The sequence below is a fragment of the Lepisosteus oculatus genome, chromosome 2 (assembly GCF_040954835.1).
Source record: "Lepisosteus oculatus isolate fLepOcu1 chromosome 2, fLepOcu1.hap2, whole genome shotgun sequence".
NCBI classification, from domain to species: domain Eukaryota; kingdom Metazoa; phylum Chordata; class Actinopteri; order Semionotiformes; family Lepisosteidae; genus Lepisosteus; species Lepisosteus oculatus.
In genome coordinates this window covers 65,089,177-65,115,898 of record NC_090697.1, presented here as the reverse complement: position 1 = coordinate 65,115,898, position 26,722 = coordinate 65,089,177, and the positions used below count along the sequence as shown (strand labels likewise).

General features: G+C 46.1%; 2 protein-coding genes across 2 annotated transcripts; one reads left to right on the top strand and one right to left on the bottom strand.

Moving 5' to 3' along the window:
• Nucleotides 1–3,404: 3,404 nt before the first annotated feature.
• Nucleotides 3,405–9,201, top strand: neflb (neurofilament light chain b). Its single transcript, XM_015341741.2, has 4 exons — nt 3,405–4,567; nt 6,785–6,909; nt 7,425–7,738; nt 8,416–9,201. Exons 1-4 carry the CDS (start codon nt 3,506–3,508, stop codon nt 8,733–8,735), a joined length of 1,821 nt encoding a protein of 606 aa, XP_015197227.1. The 5' UTR covers nt 3,405–3,505; the 3' UTR covers nt 8,736–9,201.
• A 9,691-nt stretch (nt 9,202–18,892) lies between these two features.
• Nucleotides 18,893–26,023, bottom strand: LOC102683360 (neurofilament medium). The gene is made up of 3 exons (XM_006625600.3): nt 24,821–26,023; nt 23,478–23,602; nt 18,893–20,924 (listed from the first exon to the last, which is right to left on the bottom strand). Exons 1-3 carry the CDS (start codon nt 25,871–25,873, stop codon nt 19,664–19,666), a joined length of 2,439 nt encoding a protein of 812 aa, XP_006625663.2. The 5' UTR covers nt 25,874–26,023; the 3' UTR covers nt 18,893–19,663.
• Nucleotides 26,024–26,722: the final 699 nt, after the last annotated feature.

The window sequence follows — 26,722 nt, the reverse complement described above, 5'->3', positions numbered from 1 at the left end:
TGTCATTAAATTAAATCTGTGCCATTGTGATTTACAGCCCCTCTGTGATCCTGCTGTGATCTGTCTCTCTCTGCCCACTGGCCCCACAGCGTAATTCTGCTGTCTCCTCCCAGCTCATTAGCACAAGATCGATGTCGTAGCTCACAAGCACACTGCAGTAAACCAGTCCCCACACTCTCCACTGTGCAGCAATCTGCAAGGCAGAAGATGAGAGGGACTGGGGTTGGCTGGATTCCAGATTTTGATGGCCAGAGGACAATCACTCAAGAAAAAAAAAGCAGATTTAAGGGAACAGTACCTACCACTCATGGGATCTACACTTTCTGTGATTTTCATTACACTATCTTGCTACAGGAGCACTGCATGATTCTATCTCAACAAAGACCAACTTTTCCATGCTGACAGGCTGGGTAACAGTTCCAGCAAACTTAGCTTTGGAAATAAATTACACCAGAGGAAATGACTAGGGGAAGCCTGCTGTATTGCTAGTTCCTATACCTAGTTTAAAATTTTAAGATACTGTATACTCGCCAACAACTGGATTACAACAAGCAATGATGACAATTCACAGAAAGTTTTTTTCACTCAGTGATGATTAATGGGTTCTAAAAGTCCAGTCCAGAACATATTGAGTTATGTTATCACTTTCATGGCTAAGAATGATTTACAAATTTTAAATTCACAGTAACATTTAAAGTTTAAATTTAAGTTTAGTGTCTATAAGTAAACTGGGGCCACTCGCTCACACACATTCACTCAGATCTTAAATCAATTATTTTCCCTAGGCTTTACTAAATAGGAGAGAGAGGTACACACAGAGCAGCTGTCAAAGCGCTGAGCTTGAAGATGAGAGATGGAATTAAATCAGTTGAAAGAAAGATACCGAGAGGGAACTGTGTGGGGGCAGTGGAAGATCACTGAAACAGGCTTCCTACAAGAGACCAGCAAGAGCTAATCGACAGATAACACCACAGCGGCTTCTCTGCCTTGCTAATTGGTCCTTGATTTCTAAAGATGCTAACTGAGCCTAACTAATGTAATCCTGCAGTCATGAGATCGCTGATCAAACCCTGACTGAGCAGAATGACTCTCAGAGATATTGTCCTTGCTGAAAAGCAACATTTTCTCATTGATAGTGTAGCATCACATAAAACCGTATTAATTAAAATGTTTCTGCTTCTGTTTTCTTTAACTCTATAGGCCCTATTTAAATGTCCCCTGTTTTTACTCATTGTGACCCATCATGCTTTGCAAACAGTTATCAAATTTGATTCTACAGCCTAATGTTTCACATTTTTCACACATGCCAGTAATATCCCTCTCAGAAAATAACAAGGCCATAATTTTTTTTCTTTTAACGCACACTTGTAAAATACAATGTTAGAGATTAAGATTGTCTGATAGTCAGAAAGGAGATCTTAAACTGTGGGCAAATGGCCCTCTCCAGAATAAATGAATCACATGGTCATTTGTGGACTACAGGGAAAAACAGGCTCCTAGTGTGTTCATCTGGTAGAATAACACAATGCTCCTTCCCTCTGCATCTGAGGTGGCAAGAGGAACAACAGTGTTTCTGTACTGTACAAAAATCCTATTGGAAAGCCTGTTAGACCCACCAAACAACCAGGGCTTATCATAGAGGAATTATACATATACTATATATTAAAATATAATGACGGTTTCCAATGTACAGCAGTTTTATCCTTTATAGATTTTACCAGATGTACAGTACTCCAGTGAAGTGCACATATGTTTGCATGTATTTTTGATCTAAGATAATTCTAAATGCCTATGCAAATGTCCTGCTAATAAGGCAAGAAGCCAAAGTGATCCAGCACTTGCTACTGGTTCAAACAGAAGAGCTTTGAGTTTGTAAAACCTGAAATGGTTCAAGCGCCTGTGCAAAGAGAGATATTTTCCTCCCTGCCAAGGAGTTTAAAAACAGAATATTTCTGGGTAGGAATGAGGAAATAAGAGAAATTCAAAACTGCACTTTCTGCAATATATTGATCTTGAAATATTGTGTTCGTGCAGGCGCCAGCTAAAACATTTAACTAAGAACATTGCAATCACCGGACTGGTTGAAAAGATCCGGACTGACAGAGACAACTGGAAGATAAGCACAAAGTTCCTTCAAATCCCAAAGACCCACGATGGAAAGGTAACGTTTACCATCTCCTGGTGCTGGAAATGACACTTTAAAATTGCACACAAGCTATAAATATGACATAAGCCAGGAGCTATGCATTTATCCCCAGAGGTAGTCTGCAAACTATTAGGAGCAGTTTGCTAATCATTAGTGGACCTCAGTGATAAATGCCTTCTTTTAATAACCTCTGTTGATAGCTACACAATCGTCGGCACTGTCAATTACAAATGCTGATCTGAAGGGTGGCTGAGATGATCTAAGACTCCAGGGAGCAGAGGACTGTGCCTGAAAACGAATTGCACAGCTACAGCGGCTACTCAGTTACACTCCACCCCCCAATTTGACTGCGACACGTTCCCACCCAGACTGTAGACTCCCAGGTTTGAGCATCTAGCCTCCTGCGTCCGCCCTGAGACTGCTCGGTCTACACATCACCGCTACCTGCTGCTGTACTCTGCAGAGTGCAGCACAAGCCATCTGTTTAAGTACTTGGCTGTAGCCAAGACACTGCATCGTCTGCCGTAGTTACTATTACAATAGTGAGACACTGAAGTGAATGGGCCCCAGATTCTCAATTTCACATTTCACACACTGACCTGAGTCTCCTGCTCCTGCAGTCTATACCTAAATACTGTTATTGTTATTACAGGACAATGATACCTGCCCTTACTGTTCTACAATCTATAAATGGAGTGTTATCTAGAACAGGCTTGGGCTGTAAATGCTGTTATATAAGTACAATATCCCGAGCTATGATAAAGACAGGTTCATGTTTTAGAAATTTCCATTCAGTGTCTTAATGTCTTTGTTCCTGCGGCTTAAAAACTGGCACGCGCCTCCAGAGCCATTTCACTTTGCTTAGTGACAACTTCGTAGCGCTTGCAATCCCAGAGTGACAGCTCGGGACATGGCCCTAATTTACATGACTGCACAGTCGTGACATGATTTCAAGAAAGCAATACAGCTGAAATGCATGAATGTGGCTTCGCACGAGCCTCACACTCATCCTCTCATGCTTGTGAGACTCCCAAAGAGCCAAAGTAAAAGTCGGATCACAGGAGAAGACTTGAATTCAAATTCCCTTGCAGGAAGGAAGGAAAAAAAGCCCCTTCCTTTTCTCCTTTGCTCTCCCCCCTCCTTCTAATCCTCCCTCCTCTCCAGGCAGAAACAGAGTCCTGCCTCTCTCTCTCTCTCTCCATCTGCAAGCTAAGCTTTGGCTGAGAGCTCAGCTATTGATCGCCGCTGTCAGTGGAAAAGTGCTTGCGTCAGAGCCCTGCCAGGGGTATAAAGGCAGCACCGCCGCGGTAACAGCACTGAGTGCACACGGCAACCGAACTCCCCTGCCCTCCCGCCGCCATGACTTCCGTTGGCTACGACCCCTACTTCACCTCCTACAAGCGCCGATATGTGGAGAGCAGCCCCAGGGTGGTGCACATCTCCGGGGTGCGCAGCGCAGGATACGGGGGCGCCCGCTCGGTCTACTCCAGCCACTCGGCTCCGCTGTCCACCTCGGTGGGCACAGCCCGCCACCGCCCCTATGGCCTCTCCGCCTCCTCCGCCTCCTCTCTCCTCATGGCGGCGGACTTCGACCTGAGCCAGGCCACGCAGGTGGGGAGCGAGTTCAAGACCGTCCGCACCCAGGAGAAAGCCCAGCTGCAGGAGCTGAACGACCGCTTCGCCAGCTTCATCGAGCGCGTGCACGAGCTGGAGCAGCAGAACAAGGTGCTGGAGGCTGAGCTGCTGGTGCTCCGGCAGAAGCACGTGGAGCCCTCCCGGCTCCAGGCGCTGTACGAGCACGAGATCCGGGAGCTGCGGGCCGCCGTGGAAGAGGCGCGGGGCGAGAAGCAGGCGGCGCAGAACGAGCGCGACGGCCTGGAGGATGCCCTGCGGGGCCTGCAGAGCCGCTACGAGGAGGAAGTGCTGAGCCGCGAGGAAGCGGAGGGACGGCTGATGGAGACCCGCAAGGTGGCAGACGAGGCTGCCCTCGGCCGAGCCGAGCTGGAGAAGCGGGCCGAGACGCTGCTGGACGAGATCGCCTTCCTGAAGCGGGTGCACGAGGAGGAGATCGCCGAGCTGCAGGCGCAGGTGCAGTACGCCCAGATCTCCGTGGAGATGGAGGTGGCCAAGCCCGACCTGTCTGCTGCCCTCCGCGACATCCGCTCCCAGTACGAGAAGCTGGCCGCACGCAACATGCAGGCCGCCGAGGACTGGTTCAAGAGCAAGTTCACCGTGCTGACCGAGACGGCGGCCCGCAACACCGACGCTGTGCGCAACGCCAAGGACGAGGTGGGCGAATACCGGCGCCAGCTCAAGGCTCGCAGCCTGGAGATCGAGGCGTGCCGGGGCATGAACGAGGCCCTGGAGAAACAGCTGCAGGATCTGGAGGAGAAGCAGAATGCTGACATCGCCGCTCTTCAGGTCAGTGTTTGTAGTGCAAGTGGAGGGTATAACTTCCATATACAACTTTTACTGTCATTTCTTCCATGGTTAAGTTGTATATACTTTATATATCCACATAATCTCTCCAATTTCTAAAACAGATCAGTAATCTGATCTTTGGGATCAGGCTAGAATTCTATCTAGATTTTTTTATCTTAGCCTTTGCCTGCCTTTAATGCAAGTTTTTGTAACCAATACGATAGGCACAAAAACAGAGGAAGATTGCATTGTATTTGACCGTTTCTCTGTCTGGTCAGCCAGGGGAATGAAACTTCATGGCATCTACTCAATGGAGAGTTAGTAACTGCAGTATCCGTCTCTCTACTGTCGTGATCAATAAGAGTTAAAACCGACTATATCCCAAACTGAAATGGCAGATGTCAGAGAAACAGAACAGCTGCAGAGAAAGGGTTAATTGGGATTGCTCCACACTTTATGTTTCTTGTTCTTTGTTACTGAGAAGAAAAGTGGACCAGGGCCAGAGACACATTAGCGAGACCAGGAAAAGAAAAATCTCTCAGCCGTTCCAGAGAGGTACTAGAGATGTCTACAGACTTTTGCTGAGACACTCAGTTCTGTATTTAGTTTCACATTAAATCCATCTGACGGTTTATGGTTCATCTGCGATAGATGGACTAGAAAATCTCCAAACATCTAGAGAGTTCTTTGAGAAGTTTGTACTGCACATTGCACTTCTGCAGAAGCAGTAGCAGGCTGTCTTCATACTGCCCAGAGTCAATTGTACAGCCCTCTGATAAAAAGATCACTCACAGCACACGGTGCTATTGTTGATGACAGCTGAAAAAAGAGAGAGAGCAGAGACTTTTTTGCTTACCGGAGATGTGCGGTGCTGTGAGAGGAGCTTCCCTTATAATCTTAATAATATTTTTTTTATTCAGCACACGATTGCAGTAGCTGAACAGGAGCGGAGCTTCTTCTTTTCGTGAGACAGGTTTGAGTGCTTTCAATTGTGCCTAGCACATTGTCGAGTGAGCTTTGCATGTCTTCCACCAGGAGAATGCTGCAGGCAGGGACAGCTTCCTCTGCGGTGTTGCGGACGCCCGGGGCTCACAGCACACTAAAATGAATTGGTTACTGGAGAGCAAGCCTGCAGAGTGACAGGTCTTCTGCAGTCGAAATACAAAGCCATTGACAAAACACAGGAAAAGGAAAAAGTGGAGGAGTTGAGAGCAAAGCCTGTCCATCCTTAATGCTGTATGTACAGGACACTAAAGAACTAATGATAGTTACTGAGCAGATGCTCTAATTCCAATTAACTTGCACAGGATAGGATGTGATAAAAACATCAACTACCTGCTGAGTGACACTCTCTAGGCAATCTCTTTTACATACCACCCCAGTGGTGGACTCTGGCAGGCTTGGAGCTTAAGCCATGACCTTCCTGGTTCTGATACAGCCCTATACCTCCACCACTGGCCCCTACTGCCAATTCTGCAAATCCTGTACAGGGAGAAAGCGACACAGGAAAAAATCAAAATGCACACTCTTGGCACTTTTCATGAGCGCTGCTGGCATTTCCCAGAACACCATCCATCAGTGTCTCTTTCCCTAGGGGGATCTGCTCTGCTAATCCTTGAGGTGGCAGGATCCCAAAGCTCCTCATGGCTTGCCTGCAGTATGGCGATCTGTATTCTTTCCTGTTATTATTATGGTCCATTTGAATGCTGCCAACAAATGTGATTTAAAGCCGAGAAAATGCCAGCACAGCGATTGAACAGTCAGTCTGAAAATGGATGCAGTCCCCAATTTGAGATCTGTCCTGGCAGTTGTAGCATTTTATTCGTTTTCAACGGGCATTGCATACTAACTCTTTAGTGATATTAGCGCTACACAGAAATTCCTAATGCCCTCTCCTCCTTCACTAAACAAAAGATCCCAGAATTCAACTGATCTACAGACTAGGGCTTGTGTCAGGCTTTGCTCAGTGGATTTCAGCTTTGAAATGACATCAGTTCTTTCTTCATAGAACCTGGCCAGCACTTCAGTTGCAGGGGAGAAAACAGAATATTAATATGAGAGTAGAATATTTTTTAGGCTGGTTAACAAGCACAATAACAAACGCCTCTCTTAAAAGGCAGGATTCCATTAACGCTCCAACTTTTCAGGAAACTCCTCGGCCTCTACCAGTCGGCCCCTGGCAGCTCCTGGAATTACTCTTCTTCCTTGCTTCTGCAGGAAACCATCAGCCAGCTGGAGAACGAGCTGAGGAGCACTAAGAACGAGATGGCGCGCTACCTGAAGGAGTACCAGGACTTGCTCAATGTGAAGATGGCTCTGGATATTGAAATCGCAGCTTACAGGTACAGTAATTTCATTTCTGAATTTCGGAAGGTCACACGGCTCTTGGGCTGTTTGGTGTTAGATCACCTGGCCAATGTTTGCCTCTAAACCGAGCCCAGTGCAGATCATGGGATATAAGAGCAGCCTTCAGCAAAAAGTGGGTAGGTTCTCCCCAGGGTAAAAAACTGGCATTCATTTGACAAGCAGACAATATTGATCCTCTAGGCTGATGTAAAAGGGCACATTGTGCACTTGTTGTACTGATAGAGCTCCAAAGGACAACGAAAAATAGTTAATTATTCATCAATGGGGGCAGGCCTTTTAGAGCAACTAGAGGAAGTGATGTATGGGGAATACACTGCTGACTATATGGAGTTTCTGTATGGTGAATTCCCATACCCAGCCATGTTGTTTTGAAGCCAGTACCCTGTTTTTGGGGGGAAATGATGCCTAATGGGCTGGATGGGTCTCCTCTTGTGGGTATCTGTTCTTATCTGCTCAGCTCACGTGGGGTCTCGTATTCTCTCTCCCTCAGGAAACTGCTGGAAGGGGAGGAGACGCGGTTCAGCGTTGGAGGCATGGCGAGCACTTTCACCCAGAGCGCGGCCCCCATGTTCAGCCGCTCGCTCTTCTCCCTCCAGAGCAGCTCGGCCAGCAGCATCAGCGCCCCCTACCTGCTGAGCAGCCGTCTGCTGAGCTCCGCCTTTTCTGCCAGCCACGCCCAGGAGGTGGAGGAAGTCATCCAGGCCAGCCAATCAGAGCAGGCCGAAGCAGCCCCGCCTGCAGAGGAGGAAGAGGCGGAGGAGGAGGCGGAACAGAAGGAGGGAGAGGAAGAGGCTGCCGAGGAAGGTTTGTCCCACAGTAATGAACAAGTTTGCCTTTTTCGGTCAACTGCACTTTTAGTGGTTTAGGGTAAGGAAATTAAAATCCTTTCCTTTCCAACCCAATCCTTTCCAGGATTGCATAAAAACCTGTAGAATTGGACTATTCTAGATTTGGGGATTCTAGAAGTAATTGGCTGCACTCTGTTTTTTTCATTCTCCACCCCCCCAAAAAACAAAAACAGTATGAGAGGTTTCTATTGTTCCTCTCCCCTTAAGCTTCTACATTACCATAATGGTCCTAATGAGCTCAAAGACACGTATGATTCCTTTTCATAGCCATTTAAAGGTGATAATTTAAAAGACCCACTTCAAAGTAAAACATATTAAATATTTTCAGGCCTGCACAAATACGTAAAAGGAAATGAGGAATTGTGTGGGTTAGAATGATATTCAATTTGAATTCCTATTAAAACCAGCATGTCATGGATCATGGATAGAACATATGAGAGAGTTCCCTCACTGTCTTTTAGTCTGGATCCAGGTTTCTGGGTATCCCAGATTCGATGTGATGAGGAAAGCACATGGAAGACTGATTTAAGACACAGCTGACGCTAGTCTTTCTCTTCAGGGCTTTCAGACGGTGCAGAGCCTCTATTTCCCATCATTCTTAACATTGACCTGTTTTTGTCGTTGTTCCCAAAGGCGGTGAGGAAGAGGAGGCCGAGGAGGCAGAGAAAGAGGAAGCTGGGGAAGAGGGAGAGGAAGAGGCAGGAGAGAAGGATGAGGGTGAGGGTGAAGGACAGGGAGAGGGAGAGGAAGAGGCTGAGGCAGAGGGAGAAGGAGAGGCAGAGGCAGAAGGAGAGGGAGAAGGAGAAGGAGGTGAAGAGGCTGAAGAAGGAGAGGCGGAGGCCACAGCCGAGGCAGGAGAAGATGCAGAGGAGGCCCAAGAAGAGGAAGAGGAGGGAAAGGAAGAGAAGGAAGAAGAAAAGAAGGAGAAAAAGCCAGAGGAGAAGAAGGACTGAGCCCAGAACTGAGAAACCGACCTCCAGCCAACGAACGAACTCCCCACCACAACGGACACTGACTTCACACGCGTGCTAGCCACTAGATGGTGCTCTATGCAAAAAAATAAATAATAGATCAGTACAATCGAAAGAAAAAAGAGACCCTTGATTGCTTGCAAAAGATCCTTAAATTGCTAAATACAAAAAAGAGCGAGCGAATATTGTAGAATTAGCATGGTCATGTTTGCCTCTGTATGTGTGTGCGTGCGAGTGTGTGGAACAGAACACAAGTTATGTGTCAGTCTGCAGAACTCAATGCAATTAAACACTTTACTGTACTGTATGTGTCACCGAAATGCGCCTAATTAAACACAAGAGTGTCTTCAAGAATACAAATGACCACTTGAAATGTTAAAATCCTTACTCAATTTACGCTGTGGGTTCCTGCAGTTGATGTGAATAAAGATTGAAGATCTGCTCGTAAGACTTTTGTTGTGTCGTTATTTTAGTTTTAGCCCAACATTGCTTTGAGAAGGTACACACCTCAGGACCAGGGAGGTGATACATTGCTGAATTTTACTGAAGCTTGGCATGTGAGGAAAATACAACCTTTATAAATGTATTCATGCTTTATCTTCATGAGGCTAATCAACACCATGAGAACTTCTTCATGAAGACTACACTATCACAACAAACACAATCCTTTACAACCATCTGTGAAAGTAACATTAGAGGTACACAATTATTTGCAACAAACATCTTGTCATCCAAAAGTCAAGATCAGAGCTCCAGGGAGAGATGTCAGGTGAAAATCAAAGGAGACATCTCCTGCCAGAGAGCTCACAAGCACTTCTATATAATCTCAGCTCAGCTCAGCAACAGTGGTCTTGCTATCGTTATGGGAAATTTTAGTTTGATCTCTGTTTATTATGCATCATGTTCTGTAGTCTTTCTGACGGAGTTGTGGTGGCGATAGTCTCGATCAAGGAAAGCCCTGCCCTTATTTTCTGATGCAAGATTGTATCTATAGCTATCCAAGGAGACAGCCTCTTTCATCTTCTATTTCATATTATAAAAAAAGACTGCAGAATAAAAAAAGATGACACTTGTTTGCACTGTCATACCCTCCTGGGTGCCGAAAAACAATTATCACTTTCATTTTTCTGATCCTTTTTCATACCTTTATCTCTTTATTTTGAACAATGTGCTTATTTTGTCCCTTTGAAAAGAAATGCCAATCCCCAGACCTTGGAAGTACACTTATCCATAAAATCTACATCACCAATCAAGGCAAAATCATGGGCTCCATTAATACTGCAGGGGTCAAAGCGTCCATGTCTGCCTCTATCAATAATACTGGGCCCTGGAGGACACAATAAAGTTAGCCAGGCCTCAGGGACGGTATTGATAACGAGATTGTGATTATTGATCATCCCCTTTTAGGAGATATAAATTTAATTAGCCAATTAGAAGGCTGACCCATGCCAAAAAAAGCTCTTTAGGTGGAGTCAGGGTTTGAAAAATGAGTTTGAATGAAATAAATGAAAATGACCTGCAAGTACTAAAATAGCTTCGTGATTCTGCAGTGTAGGCACAATGCAAGACACTGTGAAATACAATTAAAACCTCCTAGCTGATAAAAAACGCAAGCCTTAAATGGTGCAAATGCTTTTCAATAGCTTATTTAGTGAAAGGGCATGTGCTTTAAAGATCATTGTATTTTACATTTAGCCAGGGTATTATGGAAATAAGATTATAGGATATGAGGCAAACAGTTACGAGTTTAGTGGCTGCTTCAGATTTGTTTATCTGTTTTTGTATAAGTATTGTATACAGTACAGTATGTATTCTATTCTTGAAAATGAGATGATGCACCTCAAGAGGTTTTACCCTGCCAATAAGCTTGGAAAAAATTATCTTTTTTTGTGTGCACATACTGTAGGAATGATCCATTTTGAACATTTTGAATGGAACAAGTTCTTTGCAAAGCTAAAGAGATCCCTGCTCTCCCTCAGCATCAACCTCGATCATGGGAAAGTTGTTTTTGGTGGAATGGTTTGCTGGAACTTCAGAGTGAAAAAGTGAAGGGCTCGTGAGTAACTACACTCACACTGGTGCTTACCCAGAATGCCACTAGATCCTTACCGTCCAGACATGGCCTACAGCAATATGTTCTGCAGATTATTAAATTAACTCAATTGTATATGACTCCTGAGCTGGGAGTGCCCCTGTGTCTTTCGGTTTTCACTTCAGCTAAGCTCTTAAGCAGTTAAGCTTATTGAATGCTTAATTGAACATGTTGATTGATTTTTTAACAGTCTTCTGCACTCAGGGATTAATCTCACAATCTCTTTTATGTGCGTCATTTCCATGAAAATTAGTGAGTAACTCTGTTAAAGTTGTTGTTTCCCCTTAGCTTTCCAAGCCTTGTTTATTGTTTACCAACTCATGTGTGGAGGCACAGGTGGGCACTGTCAAACACTCTCATAATAAATGATTTTAGTGCCATATGGGATTATTGGTCTAGATTCAACCAGGCCAATGAGACAAGAAACCTGCATAAGAGGATATTAGGAACTCAGCATCTGGCACAGGTTTCTTGCTAATTTCTACCCTTGTTATACTCTTTAAGGACTGAAAATGTTTTAAATGTGCAAGCAAATAGTCAATTTCAAAAGCTTAATGAGCGGAATGTAATAATTAAACATTGCAAAAAGTATAATAAAGTCAGGCATGTCTGCGTCTGTCCCTGAGCAGTATCAGAGCTGGAGGCCTTAAGGATTCCTCATCCGCCCCTTCCTTTCCACACCTGTCTCCCCTCTTCCTGGAGCTCCTCTCGCCATTTATGCTCCTCCATGAGCCGAATTCCATAAGTAAAAATGGGAGTTTCAACAAGTTCCAGTTGAACTGGAAACCAGAAGACCCTGGCGTCTCCAGGACCAGAAGAAATGGGGATATGTCATTATCTATCTTGCCCAGACGCAACTGGCTTTAAATGGGCTTCACGGGGTTTGGACATGCCCTATACAACAGAGACCGTTACAGTTTCCCAGGAGAATACAAGCTTGTTTCTCCCAGTTGATAATTAATGCGCTCGAAGTCACCTTATAGCTTGACGTAAATAAAATGACGGTCGGTTCTAACGAAGCCGGGTTTCAGAGGGATCTTCAGTACTTCTCCTGGAGGAACTAAGAAAAAAACACATTAGGCCCAGTTGTTAGGAGTGGAACCTAACCGGGAACTATAAAACAGTGTTTGTGAATGAAACAATCCTATACACACTCTGACACGATTATTATAAGACTGACTGTGGCGCTCGTTTGTATAAAAGGAAAGCAAACGTGAAAAAAAGAGAGAACACAAATCGTGCTGAAGACTGACACACGGTGAAACCTGATACGGAACTCGGGAAACCACAGACGTACAGACACCCACGGCAAATGCTGTACAACCACAGCCAAGCCACGGAAACACGGTGAGAGGGGAATACCCTGCGCGCGTACCGTGGGGAACACACAAACACGCCGAAACAGGAACGCGGCCGAAAGCAGGAAATTGCCAACAGACGCGCCAGCAAGGGCACAGCCCTGTCTCAAAGCAGGAGCACTGCGTCAGCAGCAAATCTGCCCCACTGCAGAGCTGTCATCCTGGGGAAGGGGGGAGAAGGCGCTGCCCGGCTCTGGGGCAGCCTGAGTGCAGGAAGGCAGCCAGCTCTCAGTAACACGCGCACAATTGAGTTAGTGCTAAATTGCATCTTGTGGAACCAATCGCAAGGGCATTTACCTTTACAGCAGACAGCAGCAGCTGCTGCCTTTTACTGTACCACTCATCCTTCGGTGATTACAGATATCATAGAAAAGGTCAGACGAAGGGTCTGGAATCTTTAAAAATGCACGGTGTCTGCCAGTCATGCCCTTGGCGATAATGGTAATTGCGGCGGATTCAATTTTGCCTGGTCTCTGGAGTCCTGTACCCCTCTCTGGCAGGCAGGCCTGCGTCTGTCCCTGAGCCGTGTCAGAGCTGGGGCCGTTTAAGATCCCTCATCCGCCTCCTTTCTCCACCCGTTTCCCTTCTTCCTCTATTGTAGCTCCTCTTACAATATCAGAGGGCCGGCTGGGTTACTATCTGCCTCAACTTCTACACTGTTTCTTAAACCGTTTTCATATCAGTTGTTTGGCTTTGTGTGGTATTTATTGAAAGAACAGCGTTTTCCTGCCTTTTTTAATTAAAATGGTTACAGTAGGTAGCTCTCTGACTAAAAACAATTTTGAGCACAAAACATCCCATTTCCTATATGGACTCCTACGGTTAGGGGTAAAAGTTGGCGTTTTTAATAGTTACAGCTGGCTACTTGTGCATTTACAAACCGAGTTAAGTCTCTCCGAAGACTGCGCGCTTTGGAAAAAAAAAATTCTTAAGGCACAAGCGAGCCATGTGTTCAATCCGCTGAGCACTGCCTCATCAGTTCAAAGCAGTGCACCCGTAACCCAAAGCGACCTTGCACTGCAGTATTTAGTGTTTAACAGAGCTTAGTTGTCCGGCTCTGATTAGATTCGGTGGCAGCAGCTCTTGTTACAGACCCTGCTAAGCGTGTATACCCTGGCCATAGACTGCGGTTACCAGCAACTATAAAGAGCTTCACTTTAAGACAGCGTCGTGTTCCAACTTGCTCCTCGGAGCGCTCAGACTGGAATGCTGCATTGTAAATTTTATTGATCCACCAGAGTGAGGCAATAGCGCAAAAAAAAAAAAACAGGCACTGCAGTCTCCTCGTGGTGCATTACTGCATTCTTTAAATCTTAATGACGCTTCTACCGGCCCCCTCTTTATTAAACCATTAGCTAGCCTCTGCATTACGCTGCAGAATACATAGCAATTATGCCACTTGGGGAACTTATTCCATGGGATTTGGGTTACGACAGCGCGTTTACATTTCTTTTTTGCAGCTTATTGGGAAGCTGCAAGCTTTGTTTTAAACGGGTCTGTTCAGACCCCGAACTTTTCCAAACACATTTTTTTTCTCGGGCTCGGGGAGGTTGTAGACGCACTCGCTTGATTCGTCTTTTTTAGATGCTGAATAATTTAACCCTCTTTAAAACCGGTCAGTGCACACTTTGGTCGTGACGTTCCCTGATCCCGCAGGGCACAGTCGGGAAGAGACAGTCCTAATTGAACGCCCAAACGTAAACTGCTGGGCAGGCTGTAGTCAGAAAGACTTGACCGCGAGTTATACAGGCATCTTCACACAGCCAAGATTTTGGAAACCCCGCAAACAATTGGAACAAGGCTTTGAGTTTTGCATCTCTGTTCTCGGAAAATAAATCCATCCATCTTCCCATCTTCCAGTTCAGTGTCGCCGGAGACTATTCCGGCAAGCAACAGGTGAAAAGCGGGGTACCCCTGGACAGGACGCCAGTTCGTCGCACATCGTACACATACTCACACCAGGGCTGATTTGTCCAAAAGCCAATCAACGCACTAGTATGGTTTTACTGTGGGTGGAAACCAGAAGACACACAAAATCCCAACAGATAGCACCTCAGGGCCGGAATTGAATTCAAAAAGCCGGTGTTAGGAGGCAGCAAAGGTAACCATTGTACTACCGTGCTGCTCTTGAAAAAGTGCAATAAGCTCAAATATGTAAATAAAACAGTGAATAATTTGTTCTTGTCCATTTTTTTGTGCTCAGGAGAATTATCTTTATTCTACTGTCGGGTTTTTGGGCTAGTCCTACTGGGCTTTGTAATCAAACCATTTAACACACATTTGTTTTACACATACTGCTTGCCATTTAGTTACTGTACAGTATGCTTGTGAGGAGGTACAGTAAATCCTGTACCTGTATACTGTACACAATGCTAATCTTAATTTGCGGAAAACAACGGAGAGCGTTGGTTCCACGGCCACTGCAGTGTCAACCAAAACGTTTTTTTAAAACGCTTTTCACGACACAAGGCTCAAAGCAAGCACGATAAATGTTTGTTGGCAAGTTCACTCTTATAGTGCAGAATACTGCACTCAAGCAATGCGGCTTGGGTGTATCTCCGTTCTCGAAATAAATACTGTAAGTCATTCATATTTATTTCTGCTAGCCCACACCACTACACTGACAACAAAATATTGATGGATTCTCATGATAAAATCTGCGTTTCACCATCTCCTGACGTGTGAGATTGAAAAATGAATTTAGGTTAAGTTGACTTCGGCCTGACCATTAGGCAGACGATAATCGATTCCTTTAAAAAAGGCTCTGCGTTCAAGCTCGGACTAAGCTGTCAGAGAAATAACGGTATTTTCTTCTGAAATTCATTCTTTAACGAGATTGCTGCCGCGAGAGCAAAGGTTAAGGAGATGAGGGGGTCAATAATGAGAGCTTTAGTGTGGCGGTGAATTCACACGAACTCGATATGTTTCCCCGACGTCTTAATGTGGCCTCGATCCCTGTGGTAGACGTTCTATGGCTGACCTTTGCCTCCAATCTCACTTTCCAGATAGAATTGAATTGCCGCGCTACTGCAGATCGGCCGGACTGTCGATTCTGCCTACGGAAGCGACAACAAGAGTTGAGACATTTCGTGTGGTCATGACATATGCACACCCGGTAAATTGTATAAGCCACACTGGCCATTGAAAAGCAAAATGTACTCATAAAAATCTGACGCGAGGGCGTGTGATGGTTGGCGTAGCAAGAGCAGTGTGATTCTTGGGTCCTGGGTATGACTTCAGTTTGGGGCGCCTGTTAAGATCGGCTCACAGGAGCGTTTAAGTGTTGTATTTTTGTACTAGAGCCCTAAAGGCCATCAAGCCATCAAGCCTTTCGTGTTTAAGCTCCGGAGTTATTTCTGATGACGGAAAGTAGTGTTGCGGGGGTCGGTTTTTTTTTTACCCGCACCCGCCCGCGGTTGTAAGACATTAACCCGCACCCGCCTGACCAGATCTAAAATCTTTCTTTTTAAAACCCGAGCCCGGCCGACCCGCGGTTGTGAGTCCACCCGCACATCACAAACAGAAGGAGTTTTATGAGTTGGTCTCTTAGTCCGAGTTCACTTTTGTTAAAAAAAAAACAACTTTTGTTTTTCACGGCAGTGAAGAATTCATATCAAATTCCACCCACTACTTTTTGGTTTAGAACACTGTATTGTGAACGTAAATTGTTTTCAGCTGCCTCTTTGGCCTCGATTTACATCAACAAACCTTTGCAAGATTACTGCTCTGAAAGCGAGTTAGCTCAATTTAGCCCAAAATCAAATTAAGAGACAATCAGTACGTGGAGCTAGTAGTTCAATAATTGTACAGGCGCAGCTGGTGTTGAAATTGACGAATAACGCAGATAATGTAGCTACAGTAGGTGCTGTAGTTACAAACTGGAATAAAATATTAAAATTCATGACTTGAGCAGAGGAGAGAGAAAACAATCCCTAAATTATATAATCGGTTAATTTATGCTTTTGTTAAATCTTGTGTTTTTAAATAATAACGCTACCGATATCGTAGAAAAAATGCCGTGCTGTAAGTAAAATACGTCACTGCAACGAACCTACATGCGTGAAATTATCGATCGAGCACAAATTAGTGCACAGAGACAGGGAGAATTACTTGAAAGTCTGTCAGGGAATAATGACAAAAATAATACAGAATGTTTACAAAGAATCAAAGAACAGTTAGTTCTGTCAGCTATAATTAATCGGCACTTTGCGATCTGTCCGCTTGCAACGTTATTCACTGAATGATATTAAATACATTTGATCACAGTGTGATTTAATTTTTAGAAGAATTCATCTATGCTGTATAACATACCAAACTTGAATTAGTTCACAAAGTTTTTAGCTATAATAATTTAAACAGAGCAAAAGTTGATTTAACGCGAATAGTTAACGTTTGGCCAAATGTGGCTTAAAATGTAAACTTATATTTTTTACCGAGACGGAAGACTTCCAAAGAAAAGGAAGTCGCTCCTGTAAGTGGACCGGTAGGGGGCGCTCTTCCATCAGGACCAGTATGGTCACCGGGGACATTGTACTGTAGGAGGTGCCGCCACTTGTGGCTGAGACGTTAAATTGAGCTCCCGGCTCCTTGGTCGTTAAAGACCCCGGGGCACTGTTCAGAAGAATTCCACTCTGGGCTTGAACATTCAGGCTTTCCCGAGGTTACAAAAGAAATGGATTGAAGGAGCAGTCTCTCAAGGTCGGGTGGTGAACTGGTGTAAATCATGTGGGTAAAACATTATGTGATCCTTTGGATTCAAAAGCGCAGTATAAATGTGAGAAGGGTTTATTATTAGTAGTAGTATGATTGTAATCATGATGATGATTATAATTGACCTTCAAGCAAAGCTCACCTTTAAAAAAAACCCGAGAGTATTTTAGCAGCCCAGCTCTTGTGTGTTGGTACTAGGGATATCGACATTGCTGTTCGCCTTCGTGTCGTTTGTCCTGAGCGGCGGAGAGTGATCGATAAGGTGAACAGATCGATGAGATAACTGCCTCGTTTCCTCTGCGCAGCAACGCCAGTTCATCCCCCGTTCAGGCCAGTTTGTCGCTGTGTGACCCAGGATCCATTCGTAATAACGACAAGCCTATAATAATTGCTGGGCTAACCTTCTGGCACCATTACATGCATTTATTTTTCTCTGTTATTCTAAACTTCGTCTGATAAACGCAAAGCCCATTTCTGACCGTGAATCTGAAAATGATGAAGTTCTTCACCAAAAAGTAACGTACCGGTTATTTGAATTTTGTCAAGAGGACAAGAACAGTTCACGGATTTGTGTGAATATACCTTTCTTTTAACAATTTAAAACTGAATCGCTTTGTACGGGTGGTAATTGTGCTCCCCGAAGGACCCAAATCAGTAAAAATGCGCATTGAGTGGTTTACTCTTACGTCTTTTTTAATACGTCCTAGCTAAAATGCACTCCAGACTCCCGATTTGTGACCCGTCAGACGTGGCACTGTTTTTTTTTGCACGGGGTACCACAGGGAGCAGAGTGACGCTTTGCTTCACTGACCCTTCGACCCTTTGAAAACCTTTGCATTGGTGCGCCAGGGTCCTCAGCCGTTCGATAGAAAGGCAAATGGTGGTGATCGATCGCCACCGCCTCTCCTATAACACAGCATCGACCCCCGAATGAGGACCTCCGACTTCAGGGAGCCAGGGCGTTCAAATGAAGAAGCGGACGTTTGCCTTCGGTTTCGGAGCTTGAAAGTAGGGCTCCGCCGCCTCTCCCCTCCCCTCCTCCCCCCTCAAACACACATCACTGTTTGAGTTGGTTTCTTTCAATTACTTCAGGTTCTGCAGAGCTGGGAGCTGTAAAGAGGTTTGAAGCCGAAGGTTTCAATAAGTTCTGCAGCACACATCGCCGCTTTTCAAGTCGTGCCGTTACAGTACGTTTAAAAACAAACTAATTGTTTGCGGTAATCGAACCATACACAGTGCTACATTATCTTGGGAATTGTGTTTTAAAGTCCCCACCCACGTCGCTCTTGCACACACAAAGTTGTATTCTGGGCAGCTCGAGGAAACCCGTAACAGGACAGCATGCGAGGTTTGGTCACGTTAAAAAGAAGAAAAAAAAGGAAAATGTCTGACGGCGAAGACAATGATACCGTGTTTTGTTGTGGTGTATCCTGATCGACACTGGCGTGGGGAGCTGTCCTGAGCTGTGGTGCTGAAACTCTTGCCGCTCGGGGAAAACAGTCGCTATGGCAGGGAGGGCCTGGTATCTGCGCAAGTTTGTTTTCCAGATCAGCTCTTAATGCCACAGATCACACATCTAACCTGCAGGACCGGGACCGGTCACAACTGATGTCATTCCAAGTTATTTTTCCTTTCCTTAAATAAAGATGAAGGGAAAGGGATCTATATTTAAATAAGGACTTTAACGTAAGCAGACAGCCGAAGCAATGCTATGGATTTGAGTTGGTATATACGTCTGCTTGTTTGTACTTGATTGTTAATTAAAATTTCCGTGGACCCCCCCTCCCCCTCCCTGCAGGGCTCCATGTCAACAAGCACTTAGTTTTCTTTTGTAATTATTTAGCTTTCCCATTTCCATTCAACCGCTGACACCACAGTTAACCATAGCAACCAGGGGGAAGGAAAAAGACGAGACAGACACGGGCCGTTTCCCCAACCCACGAAATGACCCAGGAATGAGACCAGCATTGACAAGAACAAAGATTTCAGTATGACCTTTATTGAGCAGTTGCTGCTGAAAAGTTTTACATGAGTCAGCGACAGGAGGCACGTCAATGCACCCCCAAACATGTTGGTTCTTGAACAAAAGTCCATCTGATGCACGTGTATAATTATATAGTTTGTAATTGCACTCTCGAGGTAAACATAATAAACATCGACATATAGCATTTTAAGGCTAGAAGTTTTTGTTTTATATCGTTATTAGTGTAATTTTCATTTTGTAGTTTCTGTGTATTATTATTTTTTTGGCTCAGTTGAATCTTTGCATAATACTTCTTTAAACGCTCCTCCACTGCCCCCCCCGATAATAATTCCCTGTTTTTTTTTTCTTTTCCAGACGCGATTCTGTTTCCCTCATGCACTCCGTAGGTTACTGTATGTATATTAATAGGTGAAGTGGCTCCTTCCCCCGCTCTGTAGAGGGCGTACTTCTGTGTGCACGCATGCAGTCGCCCACCCCCTCCCGTCGATTGCACGAAAATGAATTAGAGCCGGTCAGCCCTCCCTCCCCCCTCCCTCCCACCCATACAAGAGAACCTGCCGAAAAGCTCATTTAAAGCTCACTCACATGCAGTTTTAATAGCTGTCGTATCATATGGCTTTCTCTATGCTTTTTATTTTTACAGTATTATAATTTCTATTTTGCAGTGAATCTCCATTGTTTCATCGGTTTTTAGTTGTGTGAAAACAAGTCGTCAGGACTTGCCTCCTTCAGTTTGAAAGATCAGGTGGGTGTCTTGTCGTCGGCTTCACTCGGTTTCCGTCACCTCCTTCACCGACTGGGAGGTGACCTTCTCCACCTTCTTGGTGGAGACGAGCTTCTCCTGCAGCACCTCCTCCACTTCCTCCACTGTCTGGGTGACCGTGACGGATTTGGTGATGTGCTTGGCGCCGTCCTCCCCTGTGGTGATGGTTTCCACCGTCTTGGTGATCACCACCTTCTGGCTAGGCTCATCCTTGGTGGGGCTCTCCTCCACACCGTTGGTGATCACCTCCTTGCTCTCCTTCTCCTCTTCCTCCTTTTCGTCTCCTTTCTGCTCCACGTCTCCGTTCACAGCAGTATCCTCCGTCCCCACCTCTTCTCCTTCGCCCTCGGGCTCCTCCTTCTCTTCCTCTTTCTCGGCCCCTGTCTTTGCGGCGTCAGTCTTGGACACTGCCTCTTCGGCTTGGGCCTCCTCTTTCTCCTCCTCTTCCTCCCCCTCTCCTCCTTCCTCCTGCTTTTCCTCTGCCTTGTCGCCAGCCTCCTCCTCTTCCTCCTTAGACACTTTCTCATCCTTGGCTGCTGCTTCCTCTTTCTCTTCTTCCTTCTGGGCCTCGTCTGCTTCTCCCTCCTCCTCCTTGCCTGCGCTTTCCTTTTTCTCTTCCTCTGCCTCTTCCTCTTTCTCGGGCTCTGGTTTTGAAGCCTGGGGGCTCTCAGCTCCTTCCTCGGCCTGTTCTGCCTCTTCTCCCTCTGCTGCCTCGGCCTCCTTCTCCTCCTCCGCCTCAGCTTCTCCCTCCTCTTCCTCTCCCTCCTTTGCCTCTGCCTCCTCTCCCTCCTCCTCAGCTTCTTTGCCCTCCTCAGCCTCCCCTTCCTCAGCCTCCTCTCCCTCCTTCTCCTCTCCTTCCTCCTCAGCCTCTTCCTCCTCAGGAGCGGCTGCACTCACTTCGGCCTTGCTGGCGGCCACCACCTCTTCCTCCGCGGCCTCACCCTCCGCCTCTCCCTCCTCCTTCACCTCCTCCTCTTCCTCCTCCTCAGCAGCTGCCTCCTCTGCTTCCTCTGCCTCCCCCAGGTCAGCCGCCAGCTCTTCGGCCACGGCGGCTAGGGCATCGTCCATTTCAGCCTTCTCGTCTTCCACCTTGGTCTCCTCAATGATTTCCTCCACGAACTTATGCTGCACCTTCAGCTTGGGGGGCTCTGCTTTGGCCTTGGGGGCCTTGGCTGGGGCAACAGGCTGGCGGTATGGGAATGAGGGGCCAGTGATGCTGCCTGAGAATGAGCTGAACCGTGTCTCTTCCCCTTCCAGGAGCTTCCTGTCGAATGAGAGAGAGAAACAGAAGCAGAGAAGCATGAAGCTGATCTTACAGAACGTCTATATATCACCCTCTTCCTCTGAAAGTCAATATGCATCTTGCAGAGCATCTTGCATCTTGCAATATGCATCAACATCATCTTGAAGTTACATTTGACCCGCAACACACATCAGAGGTGGAGTCTCTGAATCTCTTGGGCGTTGGAGTTACTGTTCTCTCCAGAGAGTTTTGGTTGCCTGAGAATGACATCCCAATCTGATACATTAAATCAAGTGGCTTTCAAAGCTTGTGGTTCGAGCAGAACTGTCTCTCAATTCTCCATGACTATATCTGTCTATATCTTTCCTTTCTGTGTCTATCGAAAGATAAAGAACATCACATGTAATCCTGAACCATAGTTTAGTTCGTAGGACAAGTGGTCAACTGGACTAAAAATCTTTGAAAGTCACCCTATTGGGTTCCATTAAGCCACAGACTTATCCAAGGCACAAAGTCATGTTATGTCCCTCTTCTCATGTTTGGTTGTTAATGTGTGCTGCTAAATGGTGACCAGTATACAGTGTTATGGCCCTGGGCCCACTCTCCCCCCTCTGAGCAGTTACAGCACATGCATGCCTCACTGCATGAGTCTGTGGAGCAGAGCACACCACATTCCAGTCCAAACTGTTTGATTAGCTTATATGGAATTCCGTTCAGCCACCCAGAAGCTGCATTTACTGAACAGCCATAGTGAAGTGGATTGGAATGTCAAACACTTCACCACCCTTGGGTGAGCAGTAGAAAGGAACTCAGGGTTCCTGTCCACTCTTGTTGGTTCTAGGAGCAGTTATCTGTTTGTTGGTGCTTTAATTAAAAACTATCTCAGCTATGCCCATATACCATTAGTTTACTGCAATAATTAGCCCATTCACTAGATGCTCTTATCCACAGGCAAACAGAGGCAAGGGTGTGACCTATACCTCTACAATGACTGCAGCACTTGGAACAGTGCTTCCACCTGAAGGAGAGAGCCCAAGAACAGATGGGAGATTTGTTAATTCAGTGTCCTGCTCCAAAAAAAAAAAAACACATCAGCCAAAACCGACATTGACATGATGCAAAGTTTGCAACACTGAGGTCTCCCTGTTGCACTAAAAGAAATGGTGAACCCATTATGCAGCTGACACATTACAATATTGCTTATGAAATCAGCAGACATTAAGCAAGCCACTTGACCTAGCCTTTTTTGCCTTGCTTGTTGTCAACAATCTCTACAGGACCGACAGGCAGGAGTGTTTTTTTTAACTTTCTGCTATGCGGTATATTTACAAACCATGCCATAACTTATAAAAATGCAGTGGGCTTGTTTTTATTCCACTTTCCCTAAAACGTTTTAAATTCTGTTCAAATGGAAAGCTGTTGTTATGACGTAGCAGTAGCAGGGCTTGGTGCAGGAGGTGCCCCACCGTCACTGATGCCTCTGATGAAGCACTGTGCAGGGCAGCTGGCAGACAGAATAGCACTGCAGACGTGCAAATTCACCTCAGCTGAGAGAATTCGCACTGCAGTACTTTTCCACTTAGTTCAGCCTCAGCCTGCACACGCAGTACTGACAGACACTTAACACCTGCAGTTCTCGGACCTATATTTCTGTCAGACCTTGACTAATAATGAGCTAAGAGTGAGACAATGGCACTGAATGGTTTTGATAATCCATTCATAAAAATATCGCAATATGCTTTAATTTAATCCCTTCAATGCGTCATTCTCTGCTAGTGTCATTCCCAAACGGAACATCTTGCAATGTGAATCATTTTAGTTACTTCCACCCCCCCACCCCAACCCCTCAGAGACTTGATTCCGACAGATTTTTTTGAAATGGTATTATTATTCAAACTGACTCTCTATCCTCGTGGTCGCTAGTGGAGTTATTAAAAATCTTTCTTAAGAAGCGTCCCGTATAAATCTCCCAGTATTACCCAGGAGTCATGAAAGGAAGCATCCAGTTTTAAGAACAAGCCTTAAAAATATAATTCTGTTTTGTAGCTCTCTATATCCCCAAATCCTACTACACTGATATTTTACGTTGCTTACATGTTAATAGTTATATCCGGTACTGGCGATTTGTTTTAAAACTTTACCTTGATAAATCAATTTGTAACTGTTCGCCATAACGCTGTTCCTCATTAGATGCCGAATAAAAGTCTCAATCCGGACAAAAAAACGGCATCACCACTCGTTTCGATACTTTCTGGAAAACCTATGACGTTCCTCTCCTATCCAGTTTTTTTCCCCCAACGAAAACAGGAACAAAATAACAATTGGGACTGAGATTGCTACTACCGTAGTATACGACTTTACAGGATTTAAGTCTTATTTTGAAAACGTCCGCAGTAAGGGCATTACTGCAGAAGATCCCAAAGTCAGAACCCTACCTAACGTGGGGGAGCACTGCGCCTGCGCGCAGCGCGCTTTCAGTGGCGTTTTTGCTGCTGTCGCAGCTTGCTGAGGGCTTCGGGTTTACCTCTGCAGTGGTATTAATATTCAAGGCAGCAGTCGGCGCGTCACGGATACCTGTATGCTGCAATCTCGATGTCCAGGGCCATCTTGACGTTGAGGAGGTCTTGGTATTCCCTCAGGTGACGGGCCATCTCCCACTTCGTCCCCTTCAGCTCGTTATCCAGCTGATGGATTGTCTCCTAAAAACGGAAGAGAGGAGGAAGCGCTGAGAGATGGAGAATGTTTTCGGCTTCGCTGCTTCAGCTAGCGGGGCTCTTTGATCTTTTCTTTAAACCTTTAACATAATCGCTTGAAATAAACACTGTCACCAATACACAAAGTACTGCTTTTACACTTGAACGAAAGTCACACACCGACAGTGATGCGGAACTTTGCTTTCACTGTTACCCAGACAGGTTCCAGCGAGAAACGTCTGCGTTACAGACTTCTTCCTAGATTTAACAACGATCTCACAATTTAATGGTTAAGACAGCGGTTTACGATTTCTCCTGTACCTGTGCTTATTCTGCCCCGCTATGTTGGAAAAGCACATGTAAAAAGTAATCATGTCTACGGATTGAATATGGGGGAATTATTAGTGTAACAGAGAGAGAGCCGCCAACCGTAGTAACTGTTTCCTGTCTGGGCATACGCAAGAAGAAAGTTAATGTGCTATCGATCTGCGGTAACGGAGAGCTGACTCAGCAGAATGCAGCTTGATTCAGGTCCAGCAAAATATGCAAAGCAGCGCTTTTTCCGTCTTTCAAAGGTACAACTCTTGTTTTAAGAGGTTTGTCTTGAGAAAATAGTAACTAACGCAAGGTCATTTATTTCACAAGTGGGTATAATAATAATAATAATAAAGACACCAAAATGAAGACCTGAATCCTGTCCCATCCGATATAATCTAATGAAACCTCACCGAATCTCTCAGTTTACTTTCCTGTAAATTTAGTCACTCAATTACATTGCGAAGTTTCTCTGCTCTCTAGACTCGCGTCTCAGGCTTACATGTCAAAATACATATGACGTGCGTAAAATAAAAAGAAAGTTCTGGCGAGTTCAAAGGGACATGGCTAAATCAGAAAGCCCTTTTACTAAGAAATAAGCCGAGCGGGCGGTCGAGGTGGTCAGGGGGAGATTTAGCGTTTTGCTCGAGAGCAAAACGATGCTTCCAATCCATTTCTGCAGGTTTTTAGTTACTTGCAAGCGAGGTTACTATACTTGCAAGCGTTCTTACTATACTACAAAGTTTCGGAACCAAGTGGAGTTTGTTTTCGAGCTATAGACAGGGAGAGAATTTTTGCCCCAGAGCACAAAAAAGCATCGCATCGTAGTTCTACATCAGCCCCGAGCAGGAAGGGGTGCTGTCAGGGCTATGCGCCGCTCTGAACTGCGGGAGTACCGGGTTCACCCACCTGATAACTGGTCAGGTCGTTGTTGTGGCGCTCCTCGATGTCGTTGAGCTGCCTCTCCAGCGACTCCTTGGTGCCCCTCACCGACTCCAGCTCGATGCTCTTGGACTGCAGCTGGCGCCTGTACTCGGCGATTTCCTCCCGGGCTGACTTGATGGCATCTTTGTTCTGTTCCGCCGCCTCGGTGAGTTTCGCGTAGCGGCACTTGAACCAGTCCTCCGCCTGCTGCAGGTTCTTGGACGAGTGGCCCTCCAGCTGCTGGCGGATCTCCCGGAGCGCGGCCGTGATGTCGGTCTTCTGGTAGTCTTTCCTCTCCACCGTGACCTGCGACGCCTGCACCTGAGCGAGAAGGTCGCCCACCTCTTCCTCGTGGTTATTGCGCAAGAAAGCCACCTCGTCCTGCAGCGACTGGACCTTTTTGTCCAGCTCCACCTTGACCAGCGAAGAGTCCTCGATGTCCTTCTTCAACGCCCGGATAGCGCCTTCCGTCTCGTCCCGGATGCGGGCTTCCTCGTCGTACCTCTCCTTCATCCTCTGCAGGTCTTCCTCGATGTGGTCCGTGTCTAGCTGGATCTGCGCCTTCTCGTGGTTGATCTGCTCCAGCGTGGAGCGCAGCTCCCGCAGTTCCTGGTCGTAGGCATCGCCGAGCTGGGAGTGGGTCACCTGTTTCTGCCGCAGCGCCTGGATCTCGGCCTCGATCTCCTTGTTCTGCTGCTCCAAGAAGTGCACTTTGTCGATGTAGCCGGCGAAGCGGTCGTTGAGCCCCTGCAGCTGCTCCTTCTCGTTGGAGCGCTTGTAGTCCCCATTGAGCACGGAGGACTGGCTGAAGTCGAGGCTGTCGGAAGAGCTGAGGACCGTGGAGCTGTATGCCCTGGGAACGGCCAGGTTGGAGGTCCGCTTGTAGGAGGCGGTAAGCGAGGTGCCCGGGCTCGCCCTGGACCAGGACTGGGATCGGTAGCCGCTGGATGGGGAGGCGCTGGTGCGGCTGTAGGTAGTCCTGGTGTCCATAACCCTCCTATAAGAGGGGCTCCCTATCGTTTCCAGCGTATAACTCATCCTGGAAGACCGGGAAGAGGTGTGTGGGATGAAGGGTAGTGTGTGTGATTGTGAATGTGTGCGGCTGCCACAGCACCGTCTGCTCTGCCGCCGTGCCCTTTTATATCCCAGGCATATTCGCTAACAGGGCAAGAATGGGCTCTTCGCTGGCTAATTGATTTTTTTTTTCGCTGCGTACTGATGAAAAGCCCACGTGGTGAGGGCGTGAGCCAGGAAGAAGGCAGAGATGCGGTACAGGAGCAAGTGAGAGAGAAAGAGAGAGAAAGAGCCGGTAAGACTTCCAGCAATGTCGTCAAGTATCCCCGCAGACCAAACACATCCCCTCCAATATAACGTACACTTAACGTCGCTCTTCCACCCCTGTACAGCTGCGTATTTCTGCGTTTTCAGAAACCTGACTATTTCTAAAATCTTACCATAACGGAGACTTGCAAAGAAAGAAAAAAAAACAGTTGTGTGAATAAAACAGAGATAACTTTCTTGTACGAGGGAGGTGTCGAACACTGTTGAACAATAGGGAACGAGGAGTAAGGTGTTTATAAACACACACTTTCGTTAAATATTCTGAGGGACAAATCTGGAGATAATATTATGCCTTAAGGGGGAGAAAGTATCTCACTTGTTGTTTAGCATAATTTACAGCGGAGAGATGTGTGCTGCAACTGAACAAGGAGAGGTTAATTCCTTTCTAAAGACTGGGAAGAGTTAAACACTTCGGCCCGGCCTTGCAGTTTACCGTGTTTTCCTTTTCCCCGAACTCTTCCTGTTCCTCGGCCCTGTCGAAGAAGGCTCCACAGCCTGCTCTGCTGTCGCTTCCGAGCGTGGAATTAACCCCTGCTTGTACGAATG

Coding starts and splice junctions, on each gene's coding strand:
- LOC102683360 (XM_006625600.3), bottom strand. CDS start 25,873: ATGAGTTATACGCTGGAAACGATAGGGAGCCCCTCTTATAGGAGGGTT. Junction 23,603..24,820: donor ACGACCTGACCAGTTATCAG/GTGGGTGAACCC, acceptor TTCCGTTTTTAG/GAGACAATCCATCAGCTGGA. Junction 20,925..23,477: donor ATCGAGATTGCAGCATACAG/GTATCCGTGACG, acceptor CTCATTCGACAG/GAAGCTCCTGGAAGGGGAAG.
- neflb (XM_015341741.2), top strand. CDS start 3,506: ATGACTTCCGTTGGCTACGACCCCTACTTCACCTCCTACAAGCGCCGA. Junction 4,568..6,784: donor CTGACATCGCCGCTCTTCAG/GTCAGTGTTTGT, acceptor TTGCTTCTGCAG/GAAACCATCAGCCAGCTGGA. Junction 6,910..7,424: donor ATTGAAATCGCAGCTTACAG/GTACAGTAATTT, acceptor TCTCTCCCTCAG/GAAACTGCTGGAAGGGGAGG.